This window comes from Candoia aspera, chromosome 2 (genome assembly GCF_035149785.1).
Source record: "Candoia aspera isolate rCanAsp1 chromosome 2, rCanAsp1.hap2, whole genome shotgun sequence".
Classification (NCBI taxonomy): domain Eukaryota; kingdom Metazoa; phylum Chordata; class Lepidosauria; order Squamata; family Boidae; genus Candoia; species Candoia aspera.
In genome coordinates this window covers 186,008,439-186,025,122 of record NC_086154.1, presented here as the reverse complement: position 1 = coordinate 186,025,122, position 16,684 = coordinate 186,008,439, and the positions used below count along the sequence as shown (strand labels likewise).

The 16,684-nt window shown below is 38.0% G+C and overlaps 1 protein-coding gene across 1 annotated transcript in view; it reads left to right on the top strand.

Moving 5' to 3' along the window:
• ADAMTSL1 (ADAMTS like 1) overlaps positions 1 to 16,684 on the top strand; it is a 588,401-nt gene that overhangs the window by 564,018 nt on the left and 7,699 nt on the right. Inside the window, exons 23-26 of the mRNA XM_063295031.1 lie at positions 3,813 to 3,992; positions 6,240 to 6,374; positions 13,712 to 13,912; positions 15,153 to 15,333. Coding sequence (XP_063151101.1) covers positions 3,813 to 3,992; positions 6,240 to 6,374; positions 13,712 to 13,912; positions 15,153 to 15,333 — 697 coding nt within the window. The remainder of the gene's footprint in view (positions 1 to 3,812; positions 3,993 to 6,239; positions 6,375 to 13,711; positions 13,913 to 15,152; positions 15,334 to 16,684) is intronic.

The following is a 16,684-nucleotide window of genomic DNA, read 5'->3' as shown; positions in this document are numbered from 1 at the left end:
GTGGTACTTTCTAATTGGAACACTACCTGCCAGTATATTAATTGGATAACAAATGCAAGCAAGTACAACATCAGTTCCCACTGATGAGTAAAAGGGAGCGATGACAAGTCAGTGAGTGAAAATGAAATTGATGATCCTCTGAAATATTTGTATGAATAATTTATTCTGAGTGGCCAGCTGAATAGGGCTTATGCCAAAATTGGAGGCTTTGGGTGAAAGAGGCAAAATTATTAAAGGGCAGGGCAGGTGATTTATGTTTTCATTTGGTATACTAATAAAACATAAATTGGTTTAAATCGTTGTAATAAAAGGGATTGGTTGGCCTAGGACTTGAAACAGCAAAGTTAAGTTGAGCTGTTGCATTGGGACAACTTTCAGAATTTCTAACCAAAATTTAATGGCTGTGCAGCAGCTGTAGATTACTGTTGCATAATTTTACAAGGGTACTTGTGATACTGTTCTTTCAGAATGAAGATAATCCTATTGGCATCTCAGATAGTGAATGACTGGGGATTAATAAAAGGGAATAAATAAAAGAAATAGAAGAGCTACTGAAGTATATGGGAAGGAGAATGTTTAATCAAAGTATTTAGTGCTGTCCCTCTTGGGGAATGGGAGTTTAACAGTACTTTGCCTCTCTCCATTCAGCAAAATGATTTCATTCATTTGCCTAATATTGTAGTAGTCTACATAGTTAATTTGCAGGTCAAAGTACAGTACAGCAAATAGAATTCAAAACATTCAGATACTGTAACTTAAAAAATAGCTCAGTGAAGCAATTACTGTGACACGTACCCTAGATACACGGCTTTAAAAAAAACACCTTACAGATATAAGAGATTTTAAAGATTTGGAGAATAAAATTAGTTTTATCTGGCTCAAAAAAAAAAAAAGTAAATGTCAGTGCTGATCTTTTGGGGGAAAGCAAGCCATACCTAGAAGAGGCTGGTAATCAGAAAGTCTGTTGTCAGGTGCTTCTCTGCCATACTTGAACAGGATGAGTGATTTGGAACATATATTTTTATTTCTGGGCTCAGGGAGGAATATATTCAGAAATTGTGGCTTCCAGCTTTGAAAGATTTTGCAGGTTAATACCAGGCCTTGGCACTAGGCTTGGAAACAAACAAACAGGAGCCAATGAAACCAGAAGCCATGTCCAGTTTGGATCAGAGTTGCCAACTTTACTAAGTGACTTTTCTGGATTATTAAAGAGTAAAACCTTAAGTGTTTTTCATTCAGCCATTTCTGAACTCATGGGTAGAAATGAGGAAGTTGTAAGCTAATATGAGAGAATGGCTCATAAGGTATTATTCCATACTGAACCATTCTGGCTTTGGGAACTGTCTTAAGTGCAAGGCTGTAGAGGAATGAGCTATAAGAATAGAAAACAAGAATGAGATAGAACAAGGGATGGGAAAGAATGCTTTGCTACTAGATGGATGATATAGCCCACCAAAAGGATAGTCCTCAATGACAATGAATTAGTGAATCATTGCCACATCAGCCTTTTTGGTCCAGAGGTGCCTGCAATACCCTTCTTCCAGCTGGATATATGACTTCCTTTGTGTCTACTCTCTCCTTTGGGTACAGACAGAAATTGCAGTGCACATTATGAGGGCTACTATAACGTCTTTCACTTCTCTGTCTCTCCCTAATATCTTCTCCCTCATTTGCCCTTGTTGCCATCAGTACTGTGGGTGACAAATTACACCTGTAATTTAAAAAACAGTACTATGATCAAGAGAATCTCTTATGCTGCCTACAGTTGAAACTGTGGAGCAGGTGCTGTGTGTTCATTTCCACTGTACTCATGTCTTTAAAAGGCAGTTTTTAGCATGCTGGAGTAAACCTCGGCCCAAGGATCTATGAAAACTTAATGGCTACACTCTCTTTTTCTCCTGCCCCTTCTTCTTCCCATGCAATTGCTTCATGCAGATGGAACATTTAGATTTAATTGATTTACGTTTACCTTGAGGCAAGGGAGTGGATAATGCTTTTTCTACAGGTGATCATAGTTAGAGAAGTTCTGAAATCTTGGTATATGCACTGTTCTGTATCAAATGCAGCCATAGCTTGGAGCCATAAGACTTTGCCCTTAGCTTTATTCTGATGAAGTCCCCTCTGTTGTTTGTGCAACCTTGATGAGAGTCAGCGTTATAGGATTTGTCTTCACATGGTAGAACTGGCTGTAAACAAAGAAATAAGAACACAAAGTGATGATGTTTGAAAATGAAATAAATGAGTTTGAGATTAAAAGTGTATTGCAGAACAGGATATATATGAGTGACAGTTAGACTGTTGCAGTGGGTATTTATACATTCCTGCCTCACTTCTGACCTTCCTGTAAGGTTGAAGATGAATTACATTTCCACTTGATTGTGCTCTGCCATTAAATTGCCAGATCAATTTTCACAACTTGTGTCAAACTCAGGCTGGCTATGCCAAAAGCTTTGTATGCAGAATAGTGCCACTGAGAAGTAACAGCGTGGTTTCTTCATGCTCAGTTGAGTCCCAAGGTTTGCAGAAATAAAATAAAGAAACAAGAAGAAGCAACTCCCTGCCCCAGAAACTGAAAAACAAAAATCCATACATGTCTTTGCTTAGCATAATGGTGGGACACCACTGGAGAAGGGAATGAAAAGTAAGCAAGAAGAAAAATTTAAAGAATGTGGAAGCAAAAGAGTGACTGATGCTGAGGATAAACTGATGCTGAGGATAATTGTTTTATTGTAAGCCGCCCAGAGTCCCCCCATTGGGGAGAGATGGGCGGTGAATAAATTTATAAAATAAATATAAAATAAATAAATAAACAACAGCGCAATGGCCAAAGATAAAGTACAATCATTTATTGCAAGTCCCAAAGGATGTAAGGTTGCTAAAGTGGATTGGATGTCTCACTTTGCCATAGGCATTTCAGTAAGGGTGAAATTAGATGTAATTGCGAAGATCAGATTGGATCTCCCAACTTTTTTTTTCTTTATTTAGCAACCAGTGAGGGCCGGGGTTGGATTAGGGCCAAAGCATTGGAAGAGAGGGAAGTTAGATCTTCCCCTCCTGTTTCCCTAGTTAAAATTGCTGCCTAAAGTTCAGCCAACCATAGGACAAAAGGAAAAGGGTACATACCCAATAGGTTTAATTGTGCAGAGCAGTTAATTCCAGTAATAATCGGAAGATGGTCAGAGTAATCCAGGGCCAGCTCCCAGCCAGAGAGCCAGGATCGCAGGGAGATCACACCGTCTCCCAGTATATTCCAGCAAGGGGAAGATCAGGCCAGCCATTGTCCTCTTCGAGACGACTGGCAGCTGGCGCCCTTTCAGAGCAGTTGCACTTCTCCTGTGGCTACAGATATGGAAAGGGTCAGAACAGGAACAGCTACTGTGTGTTCTCTCCATGACAGAAATGCCTCAGAAATACCAGAGGTTCAACTACACTCTGTTGGTGATTTGGGGAAGGGAAAATGCACAATATTCAGGGAAATTTGTTTGTATGTTTTCCTTTTCTTTGGGAGAGGGTAGGTAAAATGTAACATTTGGAATCTTTATATAAGCCACCAAAAACTCTAAGGATGGAGCAGGCTATTTGTGATTTAAATAACTTTACAATTCAAATGTTTGTAGAACATGGAAGAAGAAGGCAACATATCTGAGCTTTCATACGCTGAAAACACCTATTTTCTGCACTGTTAAACAACAGAAATAGAGGGTAAAACAATATGTTGCTTTAGTGCCATGCAGCAATACTTCTGTACAATGTTCACAATGAACATTCTTTGTGTGACTCTCTGCCTCTCTTTTATTGTGTTCCTATATCAGGTGTGCCTGAAGCAGAACTTACCTGGTTCAGGAATAAAATCAAGCTGGTCCATGACCTTCACATTCATGATGGGTCACTACTGATTCCAGACGTATCTATCTCAGACCAGGGGTTGTACTCCTGCAGGGCTGCAAACATCCGTGGAGAGGTAACAGAAAGCACACAGCTACTAGTCCTTGGTAAGTTAAAAGTATACTGTCTTTTTGAGAATTAGTATCTTTTGTCATTTTTTTTCTCCAGCAGAAAAACCTGTGATCAAAGGATGTGGAGCTGTGTAGTATAATTTAATAGGGGGGAAATTCAACATCCAACTTAAACTTTAAATGTATTTGTATTTAAGATACTGTATATTGATGACTGAACAACAACAAAATTTAAGATACAGATTTTCTTTAATGCAAACTGCATTTTCTGGAAAGGGGAACTGATAAATAACTGAAGTACAAAAGGCATAAGGAATTTATCTCTGTAACACCTGGTTGTTATCATCAGAAGAATTAATCTTCTATAAAAGGCATTTCTATTAGGACCAGCTTTCCAGCTAATACCTAATGGGACTTTTTTCACAAACAAATGTCCTTTCATCCCAAAGCAAATGTATTCCTCAGAACTGGTCTTTTCCTCAACAAAGCAGCCTGGGAAGAAAGGATAGCATTCTCCATCTTTACTTGCTTGAAGATGGAGAATGCTATCCTTTCTTCCCAGGCTTGAAACCCATTATTTATTGACCCCCCCTCCACTGGAAAACTGATCCAATTTTCAGTTTAAATAATGTGTACAGTAATTTTATGCCTAGCACTACCAAATCTGGGCTGTCACAATCTGGAAGACTACTAGATAGCAGCAAAGTAGTTGTTTTCTATGCCTCTCCACTGCCTTCTAATGGTCACCCAGATTTTTACAACCCAGATGTGGTAGCCATTGGTGTCATTTGTCTCCCAAGGGAAGGATGAAAGTTTTTGTCACTGATTCCAATTTCTCTGCTTTGAACTTGTTGTGAATGGCAGTCTAGTAAAGCTGGTCTGTGGAATATTGTTACAGCAATTTCATAGAAATGGCTGGGAATGTTATCTGACACTTAAATAGTGGAACCATGAAACACAGTTATCCAAAATATTTGCTTGCAAACAAATGTAATGCAACTCAATGTGTTTTACTTCTGAGTCCAAATAAGACTGCACGGTAAACAAAAACGTAAAACATTCGGGATTTAAATGGCGTACATCAGGGAGAGGGGCACAAGGACCATTAATCTTTCCCACCTCCAGATCAGCCATTTCCCTCTGCTTTGCTCTTACCTAGCAACTGTGAGAATAAAAATTAAGCTGTCTTATGTACTGTAGTTGTGCCAAAGAAAGAAATCTCTGCTGTAAAAAATGGAGGGGAAATCTCTGATTGCTATGAATTATAAAAGAGTAACCACAACAAATGTCCTTACACTATAATTCTTTTCCCCCTCTCCTCCAATTAATATATGTCAAAGGGACAGACCTTTAAACCTGGCTGAAAATCTCATAAACGTCCCCAACTCCCACTGACATCCCTGAGACCTGTAGTGACACCCCTGCACTTAGTTTCACTGGGTTCAGGGGTTGGAGAGGATCAATCAACTCTGAGAGTTTTACAGCAGCCTTTCCAACTGGCGGAAGGCAGACGGGATCCTTTCTCCAGAGCAAGCCTTCCTCAGTGAAAACAGTATCCTCCCATTTTCTGACCCACTGCTGTTGGAGAAACAAAACCTAGGATAAATCACAAAGTGACACGTACCAATTTCACACCTCGCTGACAAATGCATAAACTTAGCCTGCCCTTTTTTTTTTAATATACAACAAAAAAGGAGGGACTCGGGTCATTGAAGGGTGAAGTTTACTTTGTCTTGTGTTTCCCAATAGGAAACGGTTTGAGTTCAGCTGGGTGATTTAGAAAGGCATTGTCAGGTCCAGAGCCTGGGTGGAAATGTGTTTCTGGGGCTGATTTATCATACTTGGTGATGGATTTCCCTTCCTAGTAACACACTTGTGCCACTTTTACTCCATACTGCTTGAGAAGAGAAAGACAGCAGGCTAGACTAAGCAAAAGCTACTGTAGATTTGTTGATGAAGTGTGCCCATCCTGGAGATCCACGGGTATTCCCAAATCATATGATGGTACCCTGGGCAGATCTCATTTTTCAGGGTTTGATGTTTGGCTGTTTTTTAATTTTTGATGACACAAGCTTCTTTAGCAAAGGTTGGAGGAATTTCCCTTCCACCTCTCTCTGCTGCATTTCTCTGGCATCCAGTTTTTAAAATGGGTTTTTCTTAGAATCCATTAATTTCACCAAGTTTAAGTCTTTCTGAATAGATTACTAAATAACATTAGGAATTAATCTTATCCATACAGAGAAAGTTCCTTATTGTATCTTAGTCTGTGTAATATATTCCCAGACCCACCGCAACTCCCCCATCAATTTGAAGACATGGCAGCAACTCTGTCACTCATGGGGCCAGGCATTCCTTCTGTGATAACATCTCCTTCAGGAACAAGGAAAATATTGAGCCAAGGAAGCTCCGTGCTCATAGGTAAGTTCCACACTTTTAAAAATCTTTCTGTCCTGAATCTACTTCCCACACCCCCCAAGAGGTCAGAAAGAAATTGTTAGGCTGAGTGTAGGGAGTGATTTTGTTCTCATGATCAGTCCCAGCACAATTCACATCAGCTTCATTTTCAAATTCATATAGCTGCTGATAAGTTTTTCTTTTTTTGTTGAAGATTAAGTAGAGATCTACTCCCAAGTGTACTGTAATACTTTGTGATTGGTGCAAGGAATTTTGCCCAGAACATGTTGGCTTCTCTTTCTGTAGGTGAAAAATAATCTATTTAGGGTTCATACTTGCGAGCTTCTGGAGAGTTATTAAAAATAGCAACTGTAGATTAATTACCTATCAAACAAAGATGCTGCAAATAATAATGGCTACTTCTGTTGTGCCAAAAGTATTAATCTGACTTGCTCCTGGGTTGAAATATTTTCAAACTTTGCTCTGTAGAAAATTCTGTATATGTCTGACAAGCAGTCCCAAGTGTTTTCCTTTCCCACATATTTTCTCAGATGCCCAGAAATATGATCTTCCTGGCATATGATAATTTAATGAAATCAAGTATGGATAAACCAGTGGCTGAAATGAAAAATAAACCCTGCTGACTTCTCATTCACTTTTTAAGTTAACTGTATGAATGAGTAGGAGAAGGACGAGTGAACTACAGTTCCTTGCTACTTATACACTGAGAGTGAGTCCAGACAGAGACCAAGGCTCACTACATATCTAGAATCTTGAAGAATCAGGGTTGTAAGTCCCAAGAAGATCCTTATTGCAAAGTTGCTCTCAGTACATTGAGAGTAATGACTATAGTGACTGAAGACATGGGCATCCTCAGTGGAGGAGGGGGGCACAAGGACCACCCTGTTAACACTACCTCTACCCATTTTGTATATGTAACGTGGTGTTGCATTAACGTAAGAGTCAGAACTTGCACCACAATGCTCATTTTATCGTTTTGACCGAAAGAATGTCTCTGGTAAGCATGTCATCCTAGTCTCTTGCTAAATATACCCACTAATCTTACACAGAAAAATTCTCCTTCATTTTTTGTCTTAATTTTTATTCAGTCTGATGAGGAAAAAGGAGAATCTGCTTCTGAAATTTTGCTCTAATGAGAAAAGCATTTTTAGGGAAATTTACATAGATGGATTATGATGTTCTTGCACTTAATTATAAAGTGGACAAGGCATGTGGGTGAATGTTCTTTCACTGAGCAGTCTTTTCTTTAGCTGTCTGTAGTCTCTCTGGTTTATCATGCTTTGGTTAAAGAAACCTCTTCTGGTTGGGTGGTTTCAGATAGGATATTGTAGCAAATCAGGGAAGTTCAGTGTGATGGAAAAAAGTCTACCAGAAACCAACATTATCAGCTGCATTCTGTATTCTCCATCACTTCCAGCAATAAAGTAAGCTCAAAAACACCATCAAGAGAAATTTGGAAGAAATTTTCAAGCACATTGAGAATAAGGTAAAAAAATAGATCCTCTTTTTCAAGGGAAGAATTTTTTTTGAGAAATTGCAAGGCAGATTTCAGCACTAGACCAGTACCCACATTCAGATTATCTGTACAAAACCTGTCTCTCTTGTGTTATCATTTTTAATATACATTTCCTAGAAATCATTTATAATCCAGCCAAGCAATAAGCTATGCTGCGGTCTTTGGAATGAAGCAGAGTTCACAGATTTTAAGAGAAATTAATAAGTAACACTTTAATACTTAGGAGGAAAGTAAATCAAGGACACTGAATCTATCCATGGTAACCACCAATTTGTACTATTGTATTGTTCAACACAGAGAAGAGAGATGTTGCATTTATACATTATCAGCTATTCATAAACAGATGCCTCAAACAATTATGAAATGCCACCATTTTAATAATTTTTTGTCAATCATCCATTTGAGATTTTTAAAAAATGATTTGATCTCTAACTCAGCAATTGGGGAAAAAAAAAACTTACCCTGATATATAATTTTGGTTCATTCCCACAAGCAGAAAGGAATATTTTAATGGAAAAAATAAGGTAAGGGTTTTTTTTATTGTTGCAATTTTATTGGAAGAAAAACTGGATTTTTTGGTTTGTTAGTTTGCTGTTGGTATTGAAGATGCACTAGCTGGTAAATGTATTGCTAGACAGGATGGCAATATTTCCATGAAACTGCCAGATCACTATTTCAGTTAAACAGGAAGATATGGTGGTCAAGAGCAGTATAACAGAGAAGAGATATAAATTGAGACCTTCTACCCACTTCTTTTCCAGTTCCCACTCCAGGGGCTTTTTACTCAGCTGAGGTTAGTTCTGGTATCAGAGGCTGGGCAAAGAGAGAAATAATCAGTGGACAGGAGAAGGAGTTTTAAAAAGTTTATTAAAATCTGACTTGCTGACCTTGTTCTGCATGATTGAAGCAGTTCTTTATTCAGACATATGGAACTAACATCATCACTTCTAGTGTCCTCAAATTGAGATGACTGGTGTCTTGTTCCACACCTGACTACCTATATCTAGAGCCAAACATAGGTAACCTTAAACATATCTCATGATATGGATCATGAAGCACATACTGTAACTCCTTCATGCCACAATCCTGATTTTAAAAAAGCCTCCTCTTCCTGCCATTGCTCTTGGGTAAGGGAGATAAGCTTTCATCAGCACCAATTAAAATTTTGTGGGAAAATGATTTTCACTAGTGCTGCAGCCCATGAAGAAAAGATTAAAATTTCCAGTTTATTCTGGTTCTCCTCTCCCCACTTTGTCTTCCTTTGTACAACTTTAAATAGATTCACAAAGCCACAAATTATACACACACACAAACAGCATTGTTTAGCCCTTGGTTCAACAAAGTTAACTTCAGGTTAGATAGTTGAGGTATCTTGAAGTTATGTTGTCTATCAATATCACATTAAACTTTTGGTGGGAAAAATAATGCTGTACAGGCTTCACATCCACCTGTTCATAACATTAAGCACTAAAATTATCACGTTTTGCAATTTCATGTAGATCTTGTCCAACAGTGAGACATTACCATGAAGAGCAGGCCCTTAGCATCTTTCTTTAGAAATGAGACAAGTGTGGTACCCAGTTCCCAGTCCTGTCAGACTATTGGCATAACTCTGTCAACAGAATAGAAAGACATTGAAGAGCCAGAAGACCCAATAACAGCCTTCATTTCTCCCACAAGACACTGTCTACTGTTATGCCTGCAGTATCTGTTCCAAATCGTACCTAAGGCATTTTGGAAATATGTTTAAAGAATTGGTTTTCTCAAAGGGGTGAAGTTATTAGCTTAACAAATGGCCAAAATAGATATTATAGGGCAGCAATACATATTGTATCATACCTACCCTATATATAAAAGGAAGGTTGATTGATTTTCACATAAAATGGAGTGCACAAATTCCACATGTCAAGCAATTTATTTCACCATGAGCAGGTACCATGCTAGATGTAATTACTTGACCGCTGAAAACAGAAGGTAAAGCACAAATATCAAGAGTAAAATAACATTAAGCCAATCATTAAAATCTCAGCAACATTAAATTATTTTCCTCTCACATCAAGAATTTCCTGAAGAAAGAATTCCAGAGCCTGGATGCTACTGAAAGGGTCCTTTCTCCAGGCATCATCATCTCCATCTCAACTGGAGGCTTCTATAGAAGAAAATACTCAGACAGATTCATTAGGAGAAAAAGCAGCCCTTGGGTTACCTAGTTCACTGGCCTTTTAGGCCTTTAGATGATAATTTACACATTTTTAAACAATTAGCTGCTACTGAATCTATAAAAATCGGAGAAAGGCTCTTTATATTACAGAAACCATAATGACAATTGAATCCTTATCATTACAGTATGATCACTACTATTAATTGATGAAATAGTCTATTGTCGAACTCAACTTCATGTTTGATAAACATCTTCCTGTACCCCGTGTATTTGAATGATAGAGAGCCAGTTTGGTGTAGTGGCTAAAGGCACCAGGCTAGAAACTGAGAGATTGTGAGTTCTTCTCCTGCCTTAGGCACAAAGCCAACTGGGTGACTTTGGGCCAGTTACTTAGTCATAGGAAGAAGGCAGTGCCAAACCACTTCCAAAAATGTTGCCAAGGAAACTACATGGATTTGTCCATCTAGTTACCAGGAGTCAAGACTAACTCAAAGACAAAAATGAAAAAAATTTGTGATGCCCAGACAATGACCTGGACTTTTAATATAAGTTGCTTTTAAAAAAATAGCTCTGATTCATAGGTGGTATGTAATAAGAACCATAGTGTTAGCCAGGAAAATGTGCTTTTTATGACCAGAGAAATACAGTTCAACTGTAAAAAGGAAATCCTGCTATTCCATATTTATTTTCTTCTCCCCTAGTGACTTTCATATCAGATTTGCTCAGTTTTCAAGTCAGACCAAGATCTCTCTAAATCCAAGGATAAGCTTTGAATCTTAGAAAGCTGGTGACTTTCTTTTATCATATCTCATTCCCACTAACTATGGAATGAGAGTGTGGGACCACTTTCTCTACTGATTCAGAGATTGGACTATGGTCTTCCTATTATGCAAGCCATTGCGTTATTTAATTATAACAATTGTGTAATGATAGAAACAATATTCCTTGTGTACATGTTATTGGGTAATGCATGAAAAATTATCCTAGCTCTTGTCCGTTGATTTTCCCTTCACTTCTGGATCCACTGCTACCCAGAAGGAGGAGAGGGACTGAGGACAAATGGATGTACTGCTCTTTCTCCTGTTACATTGCTCATCTGTTTGGAGAAGCCAGATGACTAAGTAGCTGCAGCTATGAAAAGTGGAGTTAAGAAGTTCTGAGATCCAAGGGAGTTCACTTGATAGAATGCTGGCCTCAACAAGGTTTCTTATGATGTTGGCCCGAATACCTTTTAAATTGTTGATTTTACAAGCAATTATCTTGTTCCTTCTCAGTATCTCTCCATACTTGCTTAGGTGGAATTCAATGTCCTTCATGCAGATATCAGTGAAAGAATTTTTACTATCAGTTTCAAACCATCAGCTTCTCTTTTTTATTCTTTTATCACAAATATAAGTAATCTCATAATCTCAAACTGAAACTGGCTGGAAATAGACAAAAATGCTGTTCACTATCCGATAGCATTTTCCTATTTAATATTTACTCTGTTCAAATGAATGATAAAGGTGGGGGCAAATTTGGATTATTGTGGCTACCACTGGAGATGTAAAATAAATCCTTCATGGATTTCCATTGGAGTGAAATTACCCAATAGGTTCCATTGCATGGAGAGCAACAGAGTCCAGTAGCATCCATCTTTCTCTGCATAACAAGTTACATAAAGAACTATATATTTGAGAAAATTACAGCTAAAAATATCTCAGATTAGTTTCAGTAGTTAAAGCTAACCCCAAGTTGACTATGGTGCTCACCGGGTGACTTTGGGCCAGTCACTTTTTCTCAACACAACTTCCCTCACCAACTTCTTGTTGTGAAGATAAATGAGTAGAAAACCCACCCCAAATTATTGCCTTAAGCTTCTATAAGAAAGTGGGGTATACAAATACAATCCAGAAATACATAGTTTGGGGAACTTGTGGATGACAATTAATGTTGTGGTATTTCATTATAAAAAAAATTGACATTGCAACATTGACAATGGGCTTGGAGAAAAAAATAAATGTATTAGTGATCATATGAATGATAAACTGCCAGGGCAAGATTTTTTTCCTATAGAATCCTATGAAGCATATATAATGTTTACAATTTCTAAATGTCTATTCCACATAATAATATGTGTGCATTTGTTATGTTACCAGCTTCTCTAATGAAATTATTCTATTGAAATTCCTAAACCAAATAATTATATAGTTCATTAACAAATGTACATAATAAAATATTATCTGGCATTCTTCCTAACCAATTCTGGAGGGTACTTACAAGCTTGATATATCCTGATCAAGCAGGATTTATTTATCAAAGCACTGACAGTTTGACATATTAAAAATCTCGTTTGACATATTAAAAATCTCATAGCTTCAAATAAAAAAATGAATCAAGTTATAATTATGTCACTGTATGCTGTATTGAACGCTTTTGATAAAATTGATTGGCAATGGCTATTTTCTGTTTCAAAATTTTAATTTCCTCAGGAATTCTCAATGTTTGTATTGTCTTTTTATATATTATACAGCTTGATAATGTATGAACAGTTTCCTCAGGAAATGGTATAGTTCTGACCATATGCATGTTTCATCAGAGGATGAAAAAATCTCCAGATAGAGAAACATCCCTATCATTTAAGGGATAACATGTCAAACATAACTTTTGGAAACTGAATTTTGCAAGTTGATATGGAAAAAAGCCTCCTGCTCTCTTCATAATGTATAGCAAAGAGAAATGTCAGGAATCACTTCAGTATATATCTTGTTGGGGACCCCCTAGAGAAAAAATAATGAAAGTTAATATCCTAGAATAAATGCAGAAAAGTACAATGGCTATGATCAAGGGATTAGAAGTCCCATGAAGACAGACTAAAGGAACCCCAGGGGTGTTCAACCTTGAGAACACCAAGGAGGAATATAATAATCATCAAGTCTATCTGAATGGGTGTCACACAGGAGAAGGCCAAGAAATGTTCTCCAGCATCAAAGAGCAGAACACAGAATAAGGGATATAAACTTTAGGAAAGCAGATTCTGGTTGAATGTAAAAATAAATAAAATCCCAACATTAATAGTACTTCAGCAGTACAACCAGTTACTTGGAAAACTAGTAAACACTCCTTCTTGGGATGCATTCAAGCAGAGGCTGGACAGCTGTATCATTAGGCAAAATGAGGCAGCATTATCAGATAGTAGATACCAATAAGCAGAAAGTGGTAATAAAGTTCATTCACCTGTTGTTGCCCAGTATGGTGAGGATGCTGCCCCGTTACAGGTTGAAGAAAGATACCACTGCTATTGTGGTTGAATTATTCATGAAGAATGAGGGTGGGGTATCATTTTTTTTAACATAGGCAGCAGTGTATGTTGGACCAGCACTAGGACATCATTTAAAAGGTATTGTTAGGTGCATCCTGGGAGGATGATTGAGGTGCTGAGTTTTTAGTTTTGGTTAATAAATATGTTTATTAACTTTTTTGCTTTTAATATGAACATCATTAGTGATTTTGAATTGAATATACTAAAGGATGGATGGGTGAGTGGGTGGATGGATGGATGGTTCATTGCTTCATCAACAACTTTGACTGCCCAGCTGTTTTTGTTATAATAAGGGATACATGGTTAGTGGTTATCCAGTGTGTTAAGTTTTGACCAATTTTTCTGCCTTTTTTATCTTCTAGGCTGCCCAGTAGATGGTCATCCAACTCCTAACATCACTTGGTTTTACGATGGTCATGCCTTCCGTCTGCCCCATCAGGTGTTGGCATCTGGTCAGATTCTCCAGATCCTGAATGTCAGCAATGATTATCAGGGAGAAATCAGCTGCAGGGCTCAGAATGAGGCAGGCTTGCTTATACAAAAAACATCTCTGGCCATCCAAGGTAAAATATATTTCTAGAGCAGCCTTACCCAATCTGGAATCCTCCAGGTATGAACTTCAGTTTCCCATAGTTTTTGCAAATTATGATAGCTGAAACCAAACTATCTTTTGAACTAATAAACTGAATACAAAGTTCTATGATGGGGGGGGAATTACCCCCATTCTGGTTTTCTGCCTTTTTGTACATCTTTGCCATTGAATGTTATCAGCACTTTATGGAGGCTATACAGAGGGAGTCTGAGCGAATGCCTAACACAAAAGTTAGTGCTTGTTTCATTTATTCCAAACAGAAAGTCATCCATCATGCTCTGAGTAGGTGCCATGCTGTAGAAACGCAAATCTGATTTTATGGAATTTTTAATTGTTGTTATTGTGAACCGCCCAGGGTCCCCCGCTTGGGGGAGATGGGCGGTGATAAAAATTTGATAGATAAATCAGTCAATCTCATATGAAAGTAAAGAGTTTCTGGATAATAGTATACGTTGTATTTCAGAATATTGTGTATTGTCCCACTATTGCCTCCTGATGATATTTTTTCCCCTAGATTCTGTAAGCATAAAAACAAGCACAACTGAGAAAGCCTAGGTGGGTTTTATGTCAGATTGCTTGCCCTGAGGAGAGAGAGAGAGAAAAAAAAAAAAGAGCCATTTACCATAGGTAGTTATGACTGTCAATAGAATGCAATAGACTGGCAGAAGCATTATAATAAGGTCTTGGACTAAGAGTGGGGAGACGGAGGTTCTAGTCCATCCTCTACCATAGAAGCTTATTGGGTGACTTTGGGCAGCCACCTCATTCTCAGTCCAACCTACCTTACAAAGTTATTGTTCTGGGGACTTTTTTTTTTTTTTTTGGTATTCTTTAACTTTCTCAATTTTCTAGCATACCTGAGCAATAATGTTGCTTATTCCTTGCCCTTTCTAAAACCAGTTTGAATTCCTGGGATTCCCCTTTCTATGTAGGGCGCTAATCTGTGTTAGATGATCCTAAGCATTATTTTACTTGCGTGTGGAATTATATTGTGTGATAGTTTGCACGATCTGCTAAACCTCCTTTCTTTGATATTGATACGTAGATGTTCTCCAGATTTGCTGGCATAGCTTGGTTAGAACCTTTGTTATATACACATACATACATATACACAGCACTGTGTATGCCACCTTGAGCTCCTGTACATTCTTATCATTCTTTCTATTGACCAGGTTAGACTTTTTAACTTTGTTGATCTGTTGTGATTTCAGATTATCGGTGGTCAGTGGATAAGATGTCACCTTGTTCAGCCTCTTGTGGTAACAAGGGTCTACAATATCATCAACTGAAATGCTTACTGGACGCAACCCAGGTCAACATAACCCATTGCCTGGAAAAACCCAAGCCAAATCTGCAACCTGTGGCATGCAATAGAAGAGATTGTCCTTCAAGGTTTGGCCTTCCACTGAAGTGTACACTGTGTGTCAAAAACATCGCAATGAAGCAATGATTACTCACCTTTATAGAACCATTATTTATCTAAGCATTAGAATGGAAGTTGCTTTATCATTTTTAAACTGCCTGGCAGCCAGGGGTGAATTTTGAGTCCTTTTGCAGGACAGAGTAAGGCATCTCTCTCATTAATTGTGGAGGAATGTCTACTGCCAAGGAAAACTTGGCCTGTCTGAGATACTATGCATCTTGACGTCTTCCCTGATGTATACCTGAGTTGGACTGCAACTCCAATAATAAGGGTGGGGAAGCTTTCTCCTTCTTGCATTTCTTTTGTAATTGATGGAAATACAATGCTAACATGGCACAATGTGATCTGGACTAGAACTTTTCTTAAGTATTATATCACATTCGACAACTTCAAATCTCTACCATTATATTCCAACCACATTTTGTGCCTTGTCTTGATCAGATGAGAAAAGAAACTGCCAATGCTTAATGACAGATGCTATTATTCTTTGAGATTTTTATAAAGTAGAGGCTATCCATCATCTTGGTTTGAGGTGTAACCAGTGCCTTAGGTCTAACAGCTAAACAAGAGAATTAAAAGACATGATGAGTAAAAAGCATATGATCATTAGAACTGTCCTCAAATTGTCTCCAGAACCTTCTTTATGTTTTACTATCCACTTTTGCAGTTCTCCAGTTCAATCACTTTTCCTGTTAATTTATTTTATTGTGCATTCTGTCATCAGACTAGAATAGGGCATTCCCAATGAAAATTTCCTCTTAACCATCCTTTCAATAATTTTGACAAGATATCATGATCATATGGGCATTCCAGGAAGAATGCTGCATCTCGGTAAGAATCCCATTTCACTGTGAGCACACAGGGTGTTTTCAAAGTAAAGGAACAGCCTTAGGCCCAAAGCCAGCTGGGTGACCTTGAGCCAGTCACTCACTCTCAGCCCTAGGAAGCAGGCAAGGGCAAGTCACTTCTGAAATCTTGCCAAGAAAACTGCAGGGACTTGTCTAGGCAGTCACCAGGAGTCAAGACTGACTCAAAGGCTTACACACACACACACACAGAGTTGATCATTCAGTTATCCCAAATATACTGATAATTTCTCACTTGTGTGTGAATGGTGTGAGTTTGGATCCATTTCTGCCATTCGTCACCATTGTTGTTCTTCATCAGAGGGAAATGCTTGGTTTTTCCAATTTTAGATGCCAACAGTAAGAAACCCTTAGGTTTAGCCAAATAGACCAAAGGGTGTTACTTCAGAAAAAACAAAACTGGAACTTTTGTAATATCCCTATGGTTCTTTCACAGTAATTTCACTGAAAATTC